Source organism: Scomber scombrus, chromosome 6, assembly GCF_963691925.1.
Source record: "Scomber scombrus chromosome 6, fScoSco1.1, whole genome shotgun sequence".
NCBI lineage: Eukaryota > Metazoa > Chordata > Actinopteri > Scombriformes > Scombridae > Scomber > Scomber scombrus.
The window spans coordinates 21,207,863-21,227,206 of NC_084975.1; the positions used below are offsets into that span (position 1 = coordinate 21,207,863).

General features: G+C 37.4%; 2 protein-coding genes across 2 annotated transcripts; one reads left to right on the forward strand and one right to left on the reverse strand.

Moving 5' to 3' along the window:
• The first annotated feature begins 534 nt into the window (after window positions 1–534).
• twf1a (twinfilin actin-binding protein 1a) lies at window positions 535–9,563 on the forward strand. The gene is made up of 9 exons (XM_062420273.1): window positions 535–615; window positions 2,592–2,672; window positions 2,798–2,976; window positions 4,612–4,707; window positions 4,827–4,931; window positions 6,683–6,808; window positions 7,355–7,505; window positions 7,645–7,766; window positions 8,333–9,563. The coding sequence occupies exons 1-9, from the start codon at window positions 591–593 to the stop codon at window positions 8,498–8,500; spliced, it is 1,053 nt and encodes a 350-aa protein (XP_062276257.1). The 5' UTR covers window positions 535–590; the 3' UTR covers window positions 8,501–9,563.
• Window positions 9,559–17,565, reverse strand: irak4 (interleukin-1 receptor-associated kinase 4). The gene is made up of 11 exons (XM_062420272.1): window positions 17,211–17,565; window positions 16,958–17,103; window positions 16,285–16,443; window positions 15,304–15,464; window positions 15,156–15,220; window positions 14,242–14,356; window positions 14,031–14,140; window positions 13,442–13,628; window positions 12,857–12,919; window positions 12,335–12,499; window positions 9,559–9,962 (listed from the first exon to the last, which is right to left on the reverse strand). Exons 1-11 carry the CDS (start codon window positions 17,369–17,371, stop codon window positions 9,915–9,917), a joined length of 1,380 nt encoding a protein of 459 aa, XP_062276256.1. The 5' UTR covers window positions 17,372–17,565; the 3' UTR covers window positions 9,559–9,914.
• Between the last annotated feature and the right edge of the window lie 1,779 nt (window positions 17,566–19,344).

The following is a 19,344-nucleotide window of genomic DNA, read 5'->3' on the forward strand; positions in this document are numbered from 1 at the left end:
ACTATTCTAAATATAAAAAGAAAATCAAACAATTTAAAAAAAATTCTGCTCATCCTTTTTTGACCAGGAAAAAGAAAAACAGCTTGTATTTCAATTTAATATTTTGTAGGCTATTTTAAAACGAAAATCAAATAACCACTTGTTTTTTGTTTTTCAATACTCCTTCCTGAAAAGAAAATCGAATGACCAAAAGATACACGGATCACTTACCATAACAGTTGAAAACATTCATTAGAAAAAATAGAAAAGTAATCAAAAACTGACCAAATGTAAGTTACATTACTTTGATTAAGTAATTGAAATAGGCCTAGTTACATTACTTATTACATTTTAAACAGGGTAACTAGTAATCTGTAACCTATTTCCAATGTAACCTTCCTAACCCTGAATGCGCTAAATGTAGCCTATGTTTGCCTGCTATAAATAATAAAGATTAAAAAAAAGGAAAGAAAACGGTTTGACTGTCATGTGATTTCAGTGTTGACGACGCCACACTTGGGGCGGGTCTCTTCGCTGTAGTCCACTTCCTGCTTCTCTGCCCTGGTTTCGGCTCATCAGCTGCATCAGCCCTTTATCCGACGAAAGGCACAATGTCACATCAAACGGGCATTCAAGGTATATGTGGTTTTTCGTCCTTCCGTGTACCTGTTTTTATGTGTTTTGCTGTGCGAATCGTGTGATTTCTGGGCGAGCTCTAAAGTACCTGCTGCAGGAAATCATTGCAACGAGAAGCTAGCGTCAAGTTAGCTAGCCACTCCTAGCTAGCTCTGAGCTACCGTGATGTGTGTGATCAGCGGTGTTCCTGTTTGGGCACTTTTAGGACTGTAGAGCAGAAATCCCTGAGTCTTTAACCAGTTTACGAGCCACCTAAATCACGACTACTCTATCTTATTTCAAAATGGCACACAAGCCTTTAATACCTCAGCTTCTCTGTAAAAACCCTGTAACGATACTTGAGTCCTTTGAATGGATGGGCGACGCCTTCATTTATCGTGAAATAAACTGCTGGCCTGTTAGTTTGGCCGGTGTTCCCATAAACATACTGAGCATATCACTGGTATTACCTGTGTTATTATAATAACTGACTTCTGTAGGGCGTGACGGTGTGCTATGTTTGGCAGCAGTGCTGCAAAAATGTCTGCATGTTTAGCCAGAGGTAACACAACCTTCAAATTAGGTGAGCCAAACAGACTGGGAGATATAGTGATTGTATATGTCTATACTATCCCAATGCCATAGTTTAGCACACTGGCTTGTATTTAAGTTGTTTAAAATCTGAATATATGTCCCAATGCTTATTCTGTTTTGTGCCCTGTCAAAATGAGTAAGGTTCTCCTACAGTAGACAGTGGTCTATAGTATAACAACTAACACAAGTTTTTATAACATACAAAACTCTTTGCATAAATGCACTCTTTTGCCAGTTCTTCAGGTACAAATACAAACTTTATACAAATTTTATAATTACCTCTCAGTATAATGCAATACAGTTCAACAGCACCACAAACAGTCTCCAAAATGACCATAAAATAAAGCAACACCGCAATGACCACTATAACCTTAATGAATGCATGATTTATTGCTGGGCTGTTGTATTATACTGCATTGCTTTTATCTAGGTTAGGATTACCTAATAATCTGACTAGTGAGTGTATGTGCAGAGCCTAATACACGGTGTATTCTAGGGCAGCAACAAACAATTATTTTTATTAACCTCTTGATTGTTTTCTTGGTGTGGTCCATAAAAGAAAGAAAAAAGTTAGGAAATGGTGAAAAGTGTCTATCACAAGTTCCTAAAGTCCAAGGTGAAATCTCCAGATGTCTTGTTTTGTTCAACCAACAGTTCAAAATCCAAATATTCAATTCATTCTAAACTGAGCATTGAGAAAACCTGATTTTTTCCCCCACATTTGATAAGCTGCAAATTGAGAAGCTTCTTAGAAAGTCATTCAAAACAATTAGCCTACTATCTATTTTCTGCACATTTGATTGCCTGTGCAGGAAGTGTAAGGAGTGTTTTATTACTTACTGGTTTCAATTCAAATTTGGGACCTGTTTTATTGAACCTGGATTGGGGTCAAATGTGATCAGCATTCAGTCACATCCACTGAAGTGTTCCTTAACATATCATTTAAACCCAACATTGTTCTATTATCATAACAAATTATAAAAAATAAAAAAAATTCCAATGAGCTCAATATTTGTTTCCATGTTGCTTAATTCTGTTCTGTGTAAAGTTAGAATATTAGAGATACAGGAGGAGGCAATGTGAAATGATAATGGTATGTTGTTTGTATAATGGCTGATGTGATGGTTTTCATGGGTTCTATGAATCATTGAACATTCGTTAAGTCAAACCTTTATTTAAACAGGGAAGGCCATTTATGAAAACCACATAATACTTGACTATATATGGCCATGTTTACAAGAGCGTGTTGTTGCATTTTCAGATCCACTACAAATGAAAAGTGCACTGCAAATTAAATGTATTGTTATTTATTATTATTATTATTATTATTATTATTATTATTATTATTAAGCAAGCCTCTGTTTTAAAACAATGTGACTAACCTCTTCTCTTTGTTTTCTCAGCGGGTAATGATGTGAAAGATATCTTTGCCAGTGCCAGGAGTGGAGACCAGTATCGCGTCTTAAAGATTGTCATTGAGGATGGTAAGCAGTGTCCAAGAGTTTGTTTACAGCTATTATGGCCAAGAAAACTCTTAACTCCAGCCCTAACACGAGTAACAAAGTCATGCACAGCTGAAATGGTTGTGTTTTTCACATCTGCTTTCCAGAGCAGCTGAGTCTGGGTGCCACCAGGAAAGCATCAAAGCAGTGGGACAAGGAGTACGATTCCTTAGTGCTGCCCCTCCTCGAGGATGACGTGCCCAGCTATATTCTTTACCGGCTGGACTCCACTAACAACCAGGGCTACGAGTGGATCTTTCTGGCCTGGTCTCCAGACCACTCTACTGTAAGAAAAACAAGCCCAGAAGGGCTTTAATGAATGGCTTTCCATACTTCATGGCATTTGTCTTCCTCTACTTGGAGTAAAAGATGGGTGGGGTGACCACATCAAGGCAGCAGTTCTTTGTGTAATTGTTGAAAAACTGGATAAATATGTGTAGGGCAACAGCCCATTTAGATGTCAGTGAACAGTGAAATCTAAATATGGGTAGATTATGTTTGTTTTTGTTTTTTTAACCTAAACTTCTCATTTCTGATTTATAATCCGCTCTCCCAGTGCCTTTTAAGTGATGCAAGTTTATCACAGACTGTTGTTTCCTTGTTATGCAAACGTGGGTTTTGCATTTGCTGTGTTCACACAGTCAGTGCCACCTAAGTCATTGTCATTTGGTTCAACTGGAACTTGATGAACCACTTCAGTATAGCCATGACAAATAGATACACAAATGTAGTTTCTCTAGCAGGGGAAAGAGGAATGTTGCAGGGAGAAACCACTGCCAGAGTAAAATGCTATTCTGTATATCTGTAGGACAGAGCTTGAATTGCCTCTCTGAAGGACATGGCTGAGTTTAACATTCCTGCCTTCTAGCTCAAACTACAGGGCTTCAGGTTGAGGCTTGTCTTGAAATTACAAAACGGTTTCACAACCAGTGCATGCTGCTGTCTTGACTGAATTACTGAATTTGTCTAGTGTGTTTTGATCTGTTCTTGTTTAAACACAGTTAAGTGTAATTTTTGACAAGGAAACCATTAATTTGACACATAGCATGACCTCCTATGAATCCATTTTTCAAAACAAAACTAAAAGAAAGAGGTTTAGAAGAAAATTACAGCCAAACATGTTATATAATGACAAAATAATGACAGTATAATAGGGATGTCCCGATCCAGCTTTTTGCACTTCCGATCCGATACCGATATTGTAGCTTTTAGCATAGGCCGATACCGATACCGGCCGATCCAAGCATGTATTAAAGATTAAAGATATTTACTTATTTTGTTGTTATACTCATGTTGAAAAGGGTTTTACTCTTAAGAACAACTAGCCAACTTAATTAGGTTAGTTTGAATAATCCACAATGGTTGGTAATGAGAAGCTGACCTGTTTATTCTTAACAGGGTTAAATAAACACAAAATAGACAAAATAATAAATAGTCAATTAACCACACAAACTGAATTGGCATCAGTGCTCTGCTCTTGAACAACAAGAGTGTAAACCAAGGCTTAAAAAGCCATCAGTGCAAACAATATTGTAAACTGTATTAAAAAAGCAAAACACACAAAAAAGCTGAGTAGAAAATAAATAGTGGGATGCTGGACAGGTCGCTAGGTGTGCTGAAAAACGCGGACCGGATTTGGGGGGAAAAGCTTAAAAAAACTGGAATGGATTACCTACATCGGTGCGCTGGAAAACACGGACCGGAGTTTCGAAAACAAACTGGATCGGGAGTCCGGATCGGGATTTTCCCGTGCAGGCCGATCCGATATTGATATGCATTTTTTTGCTAATATCGGCGGCCGATCCGATCCAAATATCGGATCTGGACATCCCTACAGTATAATAGTCAAAAATATCTCTGAAGCCCATTTTAAGCTTTTAGAATAATGAAGATTCTCCAACTTTTTTCATGTTCTTAACAGGTGCGACACAAAATGTTATATGCTGCTACCAGAGCCACAGTGAAGAAAGAGTTTGGAGGCGGGCACATCAAGGATGAGATTTTCGCTACCACAAAGGTTGATCAAAGACTTTTATACACTCACAGTTTATGGCTCAGTTTATGGTAATTGATATGAGCTATGATGCATTACCCTATCGCTGCATGATGTTTGATTGCACCTTTTTTGGCCTCCAGGATGATTTAAATCTCAGTGGATACAGGAAATATCTGACCTCGCAGGCTGCTCCGCTGCCCCTTACTGCTGCAGAGGAGGAACTGAGACAGATAAAACTAAATGAGGTAAGCACACACAGTCACACAGTCATTTGGGTTTCATCTCTTGGTCATCATTTCCATTTTAGATCATCTTAGAGGAAATAGTAGATATAAGTACTTCACAGTGCGTGTGTAAAGTGCTACCACTGCTTGTTGACAAGTTGTATGGCTTGAAGTGTTCTGAAGTGAGATTGGATTAGACTCTTTCTCTGTGTTAGTTCTGAGGTCAGCAAGGTCAGCAGTAGTGCAAGTGTGCATATGCTTGCCCGGCAGTATCAACACAGTGCAAAGACGCTGATCCATTAGAACAGCAGGATGTTGGCAGAGATGAATCTGTCAGGCTTATGTAGCTCACACCCATAGCTCCGTTAAAAAGTCTTGTTTACTTTTGTAAACCCCGGTCAGACTGAGCAACCAAGTGGTTAAAGAAGAGCTCTTTCTGAGTGTTCAAATGTAATATTTCCATGTTGAGAGAGCCACATGCAAATGTCAATGCTTTATAACTTGGAGTACTTGGCAGTGATTATGCATGTAGCACAGTTGAGCCATATCACTGTGATTTGTCTTTCTGGGTTGCAGTGATAAGATAAAGACATAATGTAATATGATATCCTTTGGTTAAGCCTACATACTGCTAATGTGTAGGGCTTTAGGGTGGAGCCAAAAAGTTTTAAATGCTGCATTTTAAGTTTCACTTTTCAGACTTTGTGTTTTTGTTTCTTAACATCCAAACTATAGAACTTTTTTTCTTTTTGGGAAGCAACCTGTTATAATTGCGGCACTCACTGTCTGACACATAAACAAGAACTGTCTTTCTTACCATATAAGGAAGTGCTTTGAGTTGTGCATTCCCTCTCCAAAGTATCGTCAATTAAAGGCATCAGAGCAAATGGGAAGTGAGGTTTGTGTTCAGCTCACTTGACCAGCTGTTGAAGGAAGATAATATATAATATAATCTGCACCGCCTAGATAAAAAAAGAGGCTTTGAAATATTTATCATTGCTGTGCCTTGGAGACAGCCTGCCTTTTACTAAGCAGATGGATAAAAGACCCACAATCCTTTTTGGTATGCGAGGTAGCTACATCGGAGGCTCAATCATGTTTGCACGGCATTTCATTTTGTGGGAACTGGGGTCTAAAAATAGATGCAATCCATCAGTGTAATCCCCCAAGCATTTCCAGTTTTCTGTGTGATTTTGTGGAGGCGCCTTGTCACTTCCGATACAAGCACCTCATCTGTAATCATCATGCTCTAGCATTCAAGCTGCTTGTTGCACTTGTAAACCTTTTACTTACTGATGACTAAAATGAAGGTTATTTATTCTATTTGAGCTTTCCACAAGTCATTAGGAAACCTGTTATTGCTTTGAAAGAACATTGAATTTAAAGGACTAGAGCAGAATTTAAGAGTAGAATTTGTTCTGCCAGTAATTTATGGTAGTCATCATGATGACATAATGTCACCAGTATGTCAGCATAATGGGGTCATGGTGACATTTGAGTGTGTGTGTTTATGTTGACAAATTATTTTGAGCACAAGAGCAAAATAACACAATAATGGGGTTTTATAGCATGTAAATGTGCATTTTAACAACAACTTTTTGAAGGACATGTGTTAACATGCTTCATGTGTACTCTTAAGGCAAAAACACTTAATAACTAAGTTAATTAATAACCTCATTACCATAACCGTTTTTGTTTAATGTGTAGTATTATAGTGACAATGGCAAGATAATAGAAAGCTCAACTACCTCTTGTTTTTGTGGTGTGTTCAGGTGCAGACGGACATCAGTGTGGACACCAAGCAGCAGACCCTGCAGGGAGTGGCCTTCCCTGTTCATAAAGATGCTGTTGCAGCACTTGAACGTTTTAGGGACAAGAAAATCAACTACGTCCAACTGGTGAGCCCTTAAGAGAAACTGATTAGTGAATATGTGACCTTTGATATGTCAGTACTTTGAAGAAGAAAATCAGTTCTCTGTCTTTCATCATATATTGTTTGGAGAGATAGAGCGTTTTTGTTAAGGCATTGTTTACAGGCTGACACAATGTCTTGCTCATTTGGGCCAAAAAGCCTTTGTGTCAAATCTTCTCATTGAAATACAAAGGGCTCATGTCACAAGATCAGATCAGAGCAAAGTACAAAGGAATAATTGTGGAACAGTGGTGAGCTTGTCTCAGTTCCCTTTTGTTTGTTACCCTAAATGCTTTTTTCCCCCTTTTTTTTAAGCAATAGACTTTTATACATGTTGCTCTATTTTTTATTGAAGGTTTACTCCTGATTACTGAGCAGCACACTGGCAATTATTGAGTAAATGTTTTGCTCAAACATCTGATAAGGAGGTGGAGATAGTTTACTCATTGTTCTAGTATTCAAAGCAGGGACTTTCTGTTCCCAAAATGACGCCATCAACCTTAAGAGTAACTTTTATTTCCGTTGTGAACAGGAAGTAGATGCTCAACAGGAGCTGATTCGGTTGTGCAACACTGAGCCAACAGAGTTGAAAGACCTGCCAATGAGAATCCCGAAAGAGTCTGCACGCTACCATTTCTTCCTCTACAAACATTCCCATGAAGGCGACTACTTAGAGTCCACAGGTGAATAAATTCTCATGTTCCTTTGAACATTTGAGGGACACTCAATTTCTGTACATCTAAGTTTTCAATGTTGCCTGAATGATACTCCTCTGTTCTTCAGTATTATCATTATTATTATTTTTCTTTTACCGCTTTGCAGTCTTCATTTATTCTATGCCCGGGTACAAGTGTAGCATCCGAGAGAGGATGTTATATTCCAGCTGCAAAAATCCCCTGGTCGACATGGTGGAAAATAAACTCCAGATTGAGATTGAGAAAAAGGTAAGACACAACCCGTCATGGTTAAAGTTATGATCATTTGTTTTCAGTCTTGTTCGATTTGGTGACTACAGTAAACAACCATTGACCAACTTCTCAAGCTAATTGTTTAGGTACAATGCATTCCAAAAAGAAAAGAGTGAGTCGGTTACTAATGAGATAAAATTGCTGAGTTGTCTTCTGGGAACGTCTTATGCATGTGAAGGCCATTTGAATCTAGTGCAGGATTGGTAGACTCTGCCACTACCAATAAAAACAACTCTATGGAGATAATTGCACAGTGAAAATACATTCAATTGCTGTTGCTGAAAAACTGCTGACCAGGGCATGAAAAATATTTTTGTCATTAACTTAAAGGAATTTTTCTTTTTTTTTGCATGCATGTGTATGTTTTCATGAGCTCATGTGTCTAGTAAGGGTTTGAAAGTTTCAAATGTCAGTTGACGGTCATAAAAAAAGACCCTTATTTGCTCAGAGGTAATGTAAAATACTCCTTAAAGACTGAGTTAAAGTTGGTTCTGCCGTCCACTTCATCTGCTCTTATATGTTTGTTTTTTTCCTTTTCCTAGTTGGAGATTGAAAATGGGGATGAACTGACCAGTGACTTCATGTATGAAGAGGTGCATCCCAAGCAGCATGCACACAAGCAAGCCTTTGCCAAGCCCAAAGGCCCTGCTGGGAAAAGGGGCGGTCGCCGCATCACCCGACCACCCGCAGAGGGAGAGGAGGATAATTAAACAGACCTCAGCGCCCGACCACCACCTCCACCCCACGTTCCACAGTGGAACATTCCAGTAATGGGGGAAATCATATTTGACACACGCTTGTTTTAAAAGAATAAGACGATAACCTCAAATTCCCACAAAGTTCACCCAGAGACCCAACTATGCACGCCAAGGACGACTGAGCAATGACACACTTCAGAATTTCCATTTGTAGCTTGCCAAATGGAAGCCTATTTATGTATGTTAGTACATTCACGAAAATTTACAATGATTCTAAGATGCCCAAAGCCAAACTTGAGGTTTTCAATTTTTGCCAGCTCCAAGACTTAGAAAAATGTTAGTGCGACTAATGTGAACTTGCGCCAATATGATAAAACTCCCCCATTTTGAGTTCACATGCTCGAATTCTTACCTTGCATTCCTTAAGTCTGTGTCAATTAATGTTTCCATGTCTAGTGTGTTTTTTTTTGTCTCCTACCGTTTGCACAACTAAGGTGCTCCAAAGCAGAAAAGATATAATGATCCCACTTGTGTCTATTGATTCATTTTAACAGTGCATTTTATATTGGAACAATTTCTTCTTTTTTGATATAACTGTGGTTTACATGAAAAATCATCTGCTGAGAAAACTTATTTTTCTATGCAAGTGCTGTAAATGTACATATTGTAGCTGTGTGATGCTCTATGATTAAGAAACAGTCTGGTCTGTTCTGGTGATAGTCAAGTGTCGGTGAGGATCACAGTGGAAAGAATGGGCTTCCAGAAATATTACATCAATACATCTCAGATTTCATGAAGAGGAAGCTAAATTTTTAAACTTTGCTGGCTCCCATACCAGAGGGAGTGCAAAGCAATCTGATAGGAAAGGGAATATTTCAACTTGATCAACATGTTGCCACATCCACTGATCTACTGATTAATATTAGGCAAACTACTAAGCTCACCTTATGTTGAAGGGAAAATCCCTTTATAGTCATACAGTGTCATCATAATAGAAAAAAAAATCATGTTCGGTCTTATTTGTTTTCTTACAAATCTTTCTTTTAAAGAGGAAAAATAAAATATTTAAATCACATTTTGTTTTATTGATTTGTATTTTAACTTTCATCACAATAAATACATAATGGAAACACTGTAGGAAGAACAATCACAAATGTTCTTTATATTAACTGCACAAAATACTGTCATTACAGTATACTGCAAAAGGTACACAACTACAGTATAAAAACTAAGCTACAAACTTTTACAAAAACTAATAAATCATGTACAATAAAATATTGACAATTGTAGAAAAAGATGCAAAAATAGTTATGTCAGTCACAACAGGCACATTTATTTATATACAGCTGTGGAAAATATATTTGTCCATCTGCACTGTGACCAAATCAGGCTCAGAAATCTTGTGTCTTCTCTATGACGCTACGCTTCATTCCAGTGAAATGCTTTTGACAACTCCTTTAATCTCCAACAGTACCTGTAAAGACAAAGCCAATATTAACTAGAATATTTGCATTTCCTAAAAAATGTGTGTGATTGCTGCAGCTGCTTCCTGGCCTAGCCTGTGAAAGATTTACAGGAAGATGACCTTTAAAGCTTGCAGCAACCCTAGCCGTCAGACAAATCCAATTCACATCCTTATAAAAGTTTGTGCTGATAAAGTTTCACTAGCATAGTCATTTAAAATTAACCAATTAAGAATCAAATGGTAAGTGATGTCCAGAAATGAATGCATGAGTTTAGTTTGGGATCCTGAAATATGGTTTGAGCCAAATTTGGTGAACATTAGATTAAATATGTAGCAAAAGAAGCAAAACAATTGTTGACAACAAAATCTAAGTCTTATATGTGCTGAGTTGTATCCCACAGTGGCCACGGTACAAAACTCCTTGCTTCTTCTACTCCTTGCAGTCCATGAGTTATAAGCTAAAACTTGAAACAAGTAATAAGAGACCACATGGTGGCACTACTGAGTACATGCTTTAATATGTTGAACACATCTCCATAGCACACCTGTGCACCAAATATGATTACTTTAGCATATAAAGTATTTGATACAATGATGGATATATGCACACTTCTGTAGATGGCCATTCAAAAATTGCTAGTGGTAAAAGTAATTAATAGCTGTAACATACATCAAAAATAGAAACATAAGCTTTACATGTTAAAATTGGAACCATGTGTATATCTGCAAATATGTGGTGTTGCTTGCAGCACTGCAACAATAACTAAATGAGTCACACTACAGATGAAAATACACCAGCTTTTCTATTTCTATTTATCTGCATACAGAGGGTATTCATACACATTAGACACAATAAAAAAAGACCATCTACTTAAGGCTACAGCAAACCCCATGTTATACTTATCTGTCTTAAACTCCTCAGTGATTTATATCAAATCTTTGGGGTTTGACTATATTTGTCCTAAAAAATGTGCACCACTGGCCACTGTCAGTGAAGCCTTGTCAACAATCTATGTAAACTTTATTAGGGATGGTATAACATAACTATTGATCTTTGAAGTGCATAATGCAATTTGCTTTATAACAAAACCAGAGCACAGCCTCCGTACTATAGACCTCCATTGTAGTCTAAAAAACACTGAAAACACACTAATGAGCTAAACTGTTGCACTGACTGATGTTTTCTTTTATTATGGGCACTGTAGTTTATTTTAAGTTTATTCCTCTTAATCTTTCTTTCAACCGTAAATACTCAGTGCTCCAAACCTGCAGCGGAAAAAACAAATGCACTATTTATTCTTGTTTGAGGAACATTTGTTGAAAATTACAGTGCCCAGCTGGTTTAAGAAATTACTTCGTCCCATACATTCGAAACCATACATTTCTGCCTTGTTTTTGAAGACATGTATCTTAGTCAAGTTAGCATAAAGTGGTACAGATGCAAACACAGAAGATGTTTATACTCCAAAACTTTTTCGATTTACATTTATTTGAAACACAATCAAAACGCACATATTACATCTGAAACAGTGTGTTGGGTTAATGGTTAATGGTCCGGTAATGATTTGCTTAACTGAACTGGACCGCTATATTAACTCAGACCGGGTTCGGGTTAGGTTATTTGTTTCAATTAAACCTATTAAAAGAACACGGTAAGTTCCTTACATAATTGATACAGTGTGTAGCTGTATGCTCACTCGATTCCAAAAAAACTCTTCATCAGTGCTGTTGCTCTGCGCAAAGATTGCACATGAGTCATTGTAAGGCTCACTGTCCCCGGACTCTGTGTCAGTCCCAGAGTCATACAAAGCATCATCCTCTGTTCCATCCAGTGGAAAAACAACATAGTTAATGAATCTTTTATTCGTCAGATCTGTGCTCATACTGTATGTCAATGAAACCTGTGTGCTTTTGCATATCGCGTTTCAACATCAGCTGCTGTCCCGAACAAGTGTCTGAAATATTTCTGATCAACACACTGAATCAGCAACCGCCAGTGAACCCACCTGGTTTTCTTTCTTAATTTTCCGCACAACATACAGCAGTAACGGGTCATCAATAGCCTATCTATTTTCATTAGCTGTCGACACAGCTGGAGCGTGCAGTGCGTGCCTGACACCGCTGTTTATGGGTCATACTTGTGGATCTCTATACTATCTTTATAGTTATTGTTATAGTTATTGTTCTTAGTGTGGGCGGCCATTTACATACCTATAATCATATCCAGATCTAATCTTTCTCTGTATTTTACTCCTTCTTAGGACACACCTGTGTATAAGACGCATCCCACTTTTAAATGAAAAAAAAAACGCGTTTAAGGTGCGTCTTATACACCTGTTTTTACGGTACATATTCATTATCTTTACTAATCTTAAATGTACCTGTTTGATGACTGGCCGTCTGTTTTTCCTCTCATGGAGACAGTTACAAGCCAAAGAGTAGATACTCTCCACCTGGCTCTGCTTCCAGTCTCTCAACTTTTTGTCCAGAAAGTCCTCCAGAGTCAGCTCCTCGTCTTCATCATCTATATCATGCCTCATGTCCATCTGGGGAGGGAAGGGAAGGAAAAAAAATCACACTACAGGTGACTGAAGGGACTTCTAGAGCTATGGTTTGAAAAAAATATTTAACAGTTTTCAAATTAGTAGTATTGCTTTTATCACTCTTGAGTTTCAGTGTCAATCTCCACCAGTCATACAGTATTATATGTATATTGTTATTACCAATCCTACAGCAGTTGTTCACCAGATGAGCAGCACTGAGGAAACCCACATTCAAATCCTTTTCAGTTACTGTATAATGACTACTAACTGATAACGTTCCCTCATTAATTAAATAATAAGCTGTACTCATAAACGGTAGCCTGATATATTCCCAGTGAAAGCCTCTTTTGCGCTGCTTACCAAGAACTGTGGCTCACGGTTTTCATCAGCTGGCGGGAGTCCAGACAATATTTCTAACAACACCTGTAGATGGCAGAGAGATGGGGTTAATCACATGGCTCTGGACGACAGAAAACCTTTATTACCCCACCATATGCCAAGTATTCTCACAGACACTGTAGTGTTCCCACAGCTGTCGTTATAAGACATATAAGCTGTATATACTGTATTATATAGAAGGTCAGGCAGTTTTATACAGTACTGATCCCATAAATCATTCAACCTACTAATACAGTACAGAGCTACTAATACAGTACAGCTGTGCTGCTAAACTGATTCTGAGTTTTTTGTAGAACATAGTGACAGATTATACACAAAATAGAGCTCTATTTTCACAAATCGGATACTCTGATGTTTGTGTCCTGCAGTTATGTAAGTGTCAGTGGTTTGAGGTTACTGTGCACAGAAGTAAACTGCTGAGTTAGGTTCTATATTTTACAGTATGGTTGCAGCTTCTCCACTCTTTTCATAATATCCTATCTGTGCTTGTGTGTGTGTGTGTATATATCAGAGATGTGTATTTGTGTGTGTCTGCAGACAGCCTACCACTCCAAAGCTGAAGACATCAGATTTTGGTGTGATTTCGCCTCTGAGCGCCTCAGGTGCCATGTATGCACACGTACCCACAATCCTCCCTGTCATCATGGTTGTTGATGTCTGCTTGGCTGATGCTCTCGTCAACCCAAAGTCGGAGATTTTTGCAACTAATTTTTCATCTAACAGGATATTTGCACTGGCAGAAAAAGATATGCCTGAGTACAGTGAGCGCTGACACATCAAGCATCACTGATTCACACAGTCTGACCTTTCACAGCTTAGCTTAGCACAATTACTGCCAACAGGGGAAAACTGTCACAAAATACCCCTATCAGCACCTCTAATACTCACTTATTGACATGTTGTAATTAATCTGTACTAAAACGTAGGTGTAAAAACAACCAAGAACCTGTTTCCTGTCTTTATGCTAAACTAAGTTAAGCAGTTGCTGCTTGTAGCTTTTTATTTAACAGGCAAATAAGAGAGTTAACAATCTTCTCATGTAACTCTGAGTAAAAAACTGAGTAACCATATTTCTGAAAAGGTTGAACTATTCCTTTTAGGCACTGATAACAAGGAAACACCTTACTATACATACCTTTTAACATCTCTATGGACATGATGGTTGATGTGCAGATACTCCAAGCCTCTTGCTGTTCCTTCAGCGATCGAGCATCTCTGTTGCCATGACAGTGGAGGACTGCTGTCCTAAAAGAACAAAAAAGCACAAAATGGAAATACCTGTGCAAGAGCACAAGAACAAGAGGGCTGAATACTAAGTGTGAATCTTAAGTGTACATGGCACTCACCAAGGAAGCCAGTCGGTCCAGTAAAGAACCATTGGCCATGAAGGCGTACACTAAACACGGTTGCTGTCCATCACAGGAAAATCCGACCATGTCCACCAGGTTCTCATGTTTCAACCTGTAGAGCAAACAATATAATCAGAACAGATCTGTGTCTGTTGTTGTTTGTGAATATAGATCCCACCCACTGCCACATTCTTATGAAACTAAATGTTAAGTTTTTCAATTTCATCGAATTATCTAATATTACACTCATCCATAAACACCAGGCACTTGGTGCTCAGGACATAGTAGAGTACCTCTCAGTATTTCTGGCTCAGTAACATTGGTGTCTCTGTGGGTAACTCTTTATCTGTTTGGGGGATCAATATGTGCATTTGAATTTTGTGCTGATTCTGTTTTGGTTTTGTGTATAAAGTATATATATACACACAGTATGCTAATTATTATATTATTAAATCTATAATATGAATCAATATCTTAAGTGGCTTGCAGTGTGCAGTAATACATATAAAGTAATCAGGTTCAATCACAATTTGACTTCCACATACAGCACCTCCCCCTGATGCACCAAACTCTTTGGAACTTGTTATGTCTTAAGCAGACAACCCCATATGACTTACTAAAAGATCTGTATCAGGCAATTCCATTAACATTTCAATTATTCAAAGTAATACAATGATTGAAGAAAAGCGCACATTCAATCTAAAACAAGTGCTTGTTGCTCTCCAGCTACTGCAGACTTTTGTCATAAACTGTGTTATTGCTTACACTCTCTCAATTTCCATTAGTTGGATTACGATGTCATCTAAAGAAACAGCTTGTCTGCCTCTGATACAGCTAATAAAATGCAATGGTTCTGCGGTGCCTGGGAATCACTCTGATTAACAAGAATACAGACAGAAGAACAAACTTACACTTTCAGTGTTTCAATCTCCTGGTTGAATTGAATTTGTAGCTCATCCGGTGAGATGCCATCCATCTACACAGATTATATTTTGCATTGTGATTTACAAGCTCTACAATGAGAATAAGTATGAGGTTGTTGAAAAGATGTTCACTTACTGGATTGAGCTTTTTCACTGCAACATGTTTGTTATTTAGGACACCTTTGTAAACGGTTCCAAAGCCTCCTTCTCCAAGTCTACGGCCACCATCTGACATGGGACGGTCATCAAAGTTGCCTGTAATCTCCATCAGCTCATTGTACAAGAAACTGGAGACACCTTATGAGGGACACACACAAAAATATCATACTCAATAGATACTAGGGAAAGTCTCACTGCTGCAGCCTACTGGTCGATTATGTAGTTACATTTTGTCCATCAACCACACATTTCTGCAGAAATCAGGATGTCACCTTTTCAGGAACGATAAAACAGCTTTATTTACCATGGTGGGAAAGTAGTGAAGTACATTTACTCAAATATACTGTACTCTAGTACAATTTTGAGGTGCTTGAGTATTTCTATTTTGTACTACATTATACTTTTCCTTCACTACAATTCAGAGTGATACGTTGTACTTTTACTACACAACCTCTACTTGATATATGCTATAGTTAATTCTGACTTTGCAGATTAAGTTTTTAAATACAAAATGTACAGTCAGTTTATAAAATACAAAACATTGTTACAGATTAAACTACCCAACTATATAAAGTAATTAAATAAAGATTATCCAACTACAAGACTAAAATACTGCTCCAACATTAATGCAACCACAATAATAATTATTTTTTCTGCATCATACATTTTACTTTCGTTTGTAAGAACATTTGTTGATAATACTTCCATACTCTTGAAATGTTAATGTTTGGTAAAATATTTGAATACTTAAGTAGTTTAAATTTCATTGACCCAAATATTGTGCAAGGGGCCATGCAATATGTCAGTTATGGTCAAAATTGATCAAAACTGAAATCAAGGTTTTCAGCTGATTACAACCGTTTGTTAATGCCTCTTCTCATTCAAATCATTATAATAGACTAAAGAATCCTCTCTAAATGTAAATTAAACCAATTTGAAAAGAAATGTGTGCCATCACCTGTGTGTCCTGGTTCACTGCTCTCCAGTATAATCTGTGGTTGAAGGTTGGAGCTGACAGGTTGTGACTGTGTGTCTATGTCACTCAGTAACCGGGTTGGGAGGTCTGTTTGTGCTACTGGAGAGGCCTGCTGTGGTTCTGGAGTGATGGCCTGTTCCACTGTGTGCAGATTAAAATAAATAAACAAAAAAATAAAAATAAAAACATCAAAATCTGTTATTATGTTGATTTGGTGCACAGGTCAAAAGCATTAATATGCAGTTAAAAGAAGCAAAAAATGGAACAAAGTTTATTTTTATTTTTCCTTAATGTTTTGATTCCTTTATATCCGGTTTAAAAAGACTATTAAAAAACACATAAATGGATCATTGCACTAGGCGACATGTTCCCATTTTATATAGTGAAGTACTTTTTGCTCATGATGTCACCAGCAGCTAAACAAATGTACCACTTACTCCTGTTTGAGTGATTTTTTCTAAAATGACAGGGCACATCTGAATGATATTTGGTTGCATTCTTTACTTTTAAATGCTGTAAATAATAATAATAATAATAATAATAATAATAATAATAATAATAATAATAATAATAATAATAATAATATAACAATAACTAATGACGGTTGGCTCTCGGCCTGGTTACAATATAGCTTTGAATGTAGCAAAATCCATACCAGGTAATAAAACACACGCAGCAGCCAGTAACTTGTGACTCTTCAAAATGTCCACAAGTTCACCCACTGTGCTGTTGGATGTCCCCCAGTCATTTAGCAGTTCCACTGTGGGACTTTTCCCCTGTGCAACCAGGCCTTCAAATTTCCTGTAAAATACAGTAAATACACGGTGAGTAAGAGAAATCATACAATATAGCAATATATACAGCTACCGTACATCTCACAGCAGCCTGTCTGACACATAATCACCTACCTCAAATGATGCTGAGAGTACCTAAACTCTCCACTCGGCTTCCGTATCGAGATAAGGACCTCTTTCCACATATCTTGAGGATCTAAAAAATCGGACAGTCTGCGACGTAAACTGTAGTTAAGGTTGCGAATATAAGTAGCGGAAGTTACTGAATTACTCATTTTTGCGAGCACAAATTAAGTTGTTTAATCTTAGTTAAACCGACGTGATGTCAAGTTTACTGCGATGTTTCTGGTGTTATTTTCAAACCTACATTACACCCGTAAATGGAGAACAGCAGAAAACTGATATTGCGGTACCGTGTTTTTCCGATATTAAGCAACTTCCCCAAACGTAATGTAACAAGCCTGCCCCAGTCTCCACCTAAATGCGGAAATAAATAAGACTCATAATTGTGTAACAGGTAGAGTCTGTCCTCAGTGCCCCCTGGATGTTGGAAGAGCACATTTTAACTAGTGTCTGTGTTTTTAGAGTTTTAAAAGAATGAGGAAACCAGGGACACAGAGAGCACAGGGAGGTTTGCAGTATTACAGTGTCCTCTAGTGGACAACACAGACTTCACTTTTTGCACTAAGTTTGAGTCATGATCATAATGACATATTTTCCTATTTATTCATATCGACATTATTTCTTTCATTCTTTAAGAATTAATCTTAGCTAATTAATATACACTTGTACCACAAAAGTGTAATACCTAAGCTTGTGTGTACAGATACATTATATCTAGTGATTTCACTTTGTTTGACCATATACTACATGGTCGAACATGTGTGGACATTACACCCATAGGCTATGTGACTGCTGATTCTGAACATCTGATCCCACAAGCTTGAGCATCAATATGTGACTATAACAGCCTCCTCTCATCCTGGAGAGCTTTCCACAAGACTTTGGGACCTGGCTGTTTAGGGATATGGGTGTTGTTTGTTCAAATGTGAATTCAATTTAATCATTTAATTTAATTTAACCAAATTAATCATTTAATTCATAAATTAAACAATCTATCAATATATTGCTTTCTTTATCTATAAATATACATTAAACAATCGAATAAAAATACTATCAAGTTGTAATGTCTGCATTAGTAGTCTAATCAATATTTTTTGACCATATACAGTTAAAAGCATGTTGACGTTGCACCTATACATGTATCTGTTGAAATATCTCAACAGCTGATGGATTTCCATGAAAATGTTTAGAGTCATTCATGGTTCCCAGTCAATGAAGGGTAATGACTTTGGTCATTGCCTGACTTTTCCTCTAGTGCCACCATGAGGTTGACATTTGTATCAGTTATGTCCCCCTCAGGATAAAATTGAAGACTTTCCATCTATAATGCAATTTCAAGACTTGAATTTATTTTTTGACCAAATACCTGGAAAATAAAGACATTCCCATCAGTCTTAGCTGTATTTTGTCTTAAGCTCTAACTACCAAATATTTAACTTGCCAAACTAAGATGGTGAACATGGTATACCCGCTGAACCAAATCATTTTAGCATTGTCACTGAAAGCATATAGTCATTCTAGCATGACCATTTACCTCAAAATACAGCTGTGTGTAAGTACAACATGGCTGTAAACCCTAAGTCTTGTTTAAAAAAAATTTAAAAAATCTAAATATGCATAAAAACATCTTTAATGACACTTGATCACATATGTGTTCACATCTGATTTGGACATTCTGCAAGCAGCTGATTTAATTAATTAATCTAACTCAGTTAAAACACTTGTGCACATTATTTTAGTCCTTGTACCTAAACACAATTTTAGTCTTATTTTTAGTTCTGCCTTCTTCATGGATTGTGCTTTTGAATTGTTTTACTTTCTCATCAGTTTCTCTCTCTTTCTATTGACAGTACCTGATGGATGTGGATTCATGAGTGGTATTGCTGACTCAATAGAGCAGGTAAGAACTGGAGACACTATCACTATACTGAACATTCTCTCACTGTGCAGGTCAGTCAGTCCATCTGAAACAAAACAAAACATTAAAAAAACCTCTTCAACTTGTTCTCCTCTTTCAAACTACAGTAAAGGTCCCTGAAAGAAATTACTTCATCAATCCCAACATGTATCTAACACCAATGGCAAACAAATGTAAGCATTTGCTCTTAAGTGCTTACAATACTTT

Bases quoted from the DNA above. Each gene is read 5' to 3' on its own strand.
- irak4 (XM_062420272.1), bottom strand. From the start codon at position 17,371: ATGAGTAATTCAGTAACTTCCGCTACTTATATTCGCAACCTTAACTAC. The intron at 14,357-15,155 runs GTAAGTTTGTTC...TTTGCTCTACAG, and splicing joins GAGATTGAAACACTGAAAGT to GTTGAAACATGAGAACCTGG. The intron at 12,500-12,856 runs GTAAGCAGCGCA...TTCCCTCCCCAG, and splicing joins ACCGTGAGCCACAGTTCTTG to ATGGACATGAGGCATGATAT.
- twf1a (XM_062420273.1), top strand. From the start codon at position 591: ATGTCACATCAAACGGGCATTCAAG. The intron at 4,932-6,682 runs GTAAGCACACAC...TGGTGTGTTCAG, and splicing joins GACAGATAAAACTAAATGAG to GTGCAGACGGACATCAGTGT. The intron at 6,809-7,354 runs GTGAGCCCTTAA...CGTTGTGAACAG, and splicing joins AAATCAACTACGTCCAACTG to GAAGTAGATGCTCAACAGGA.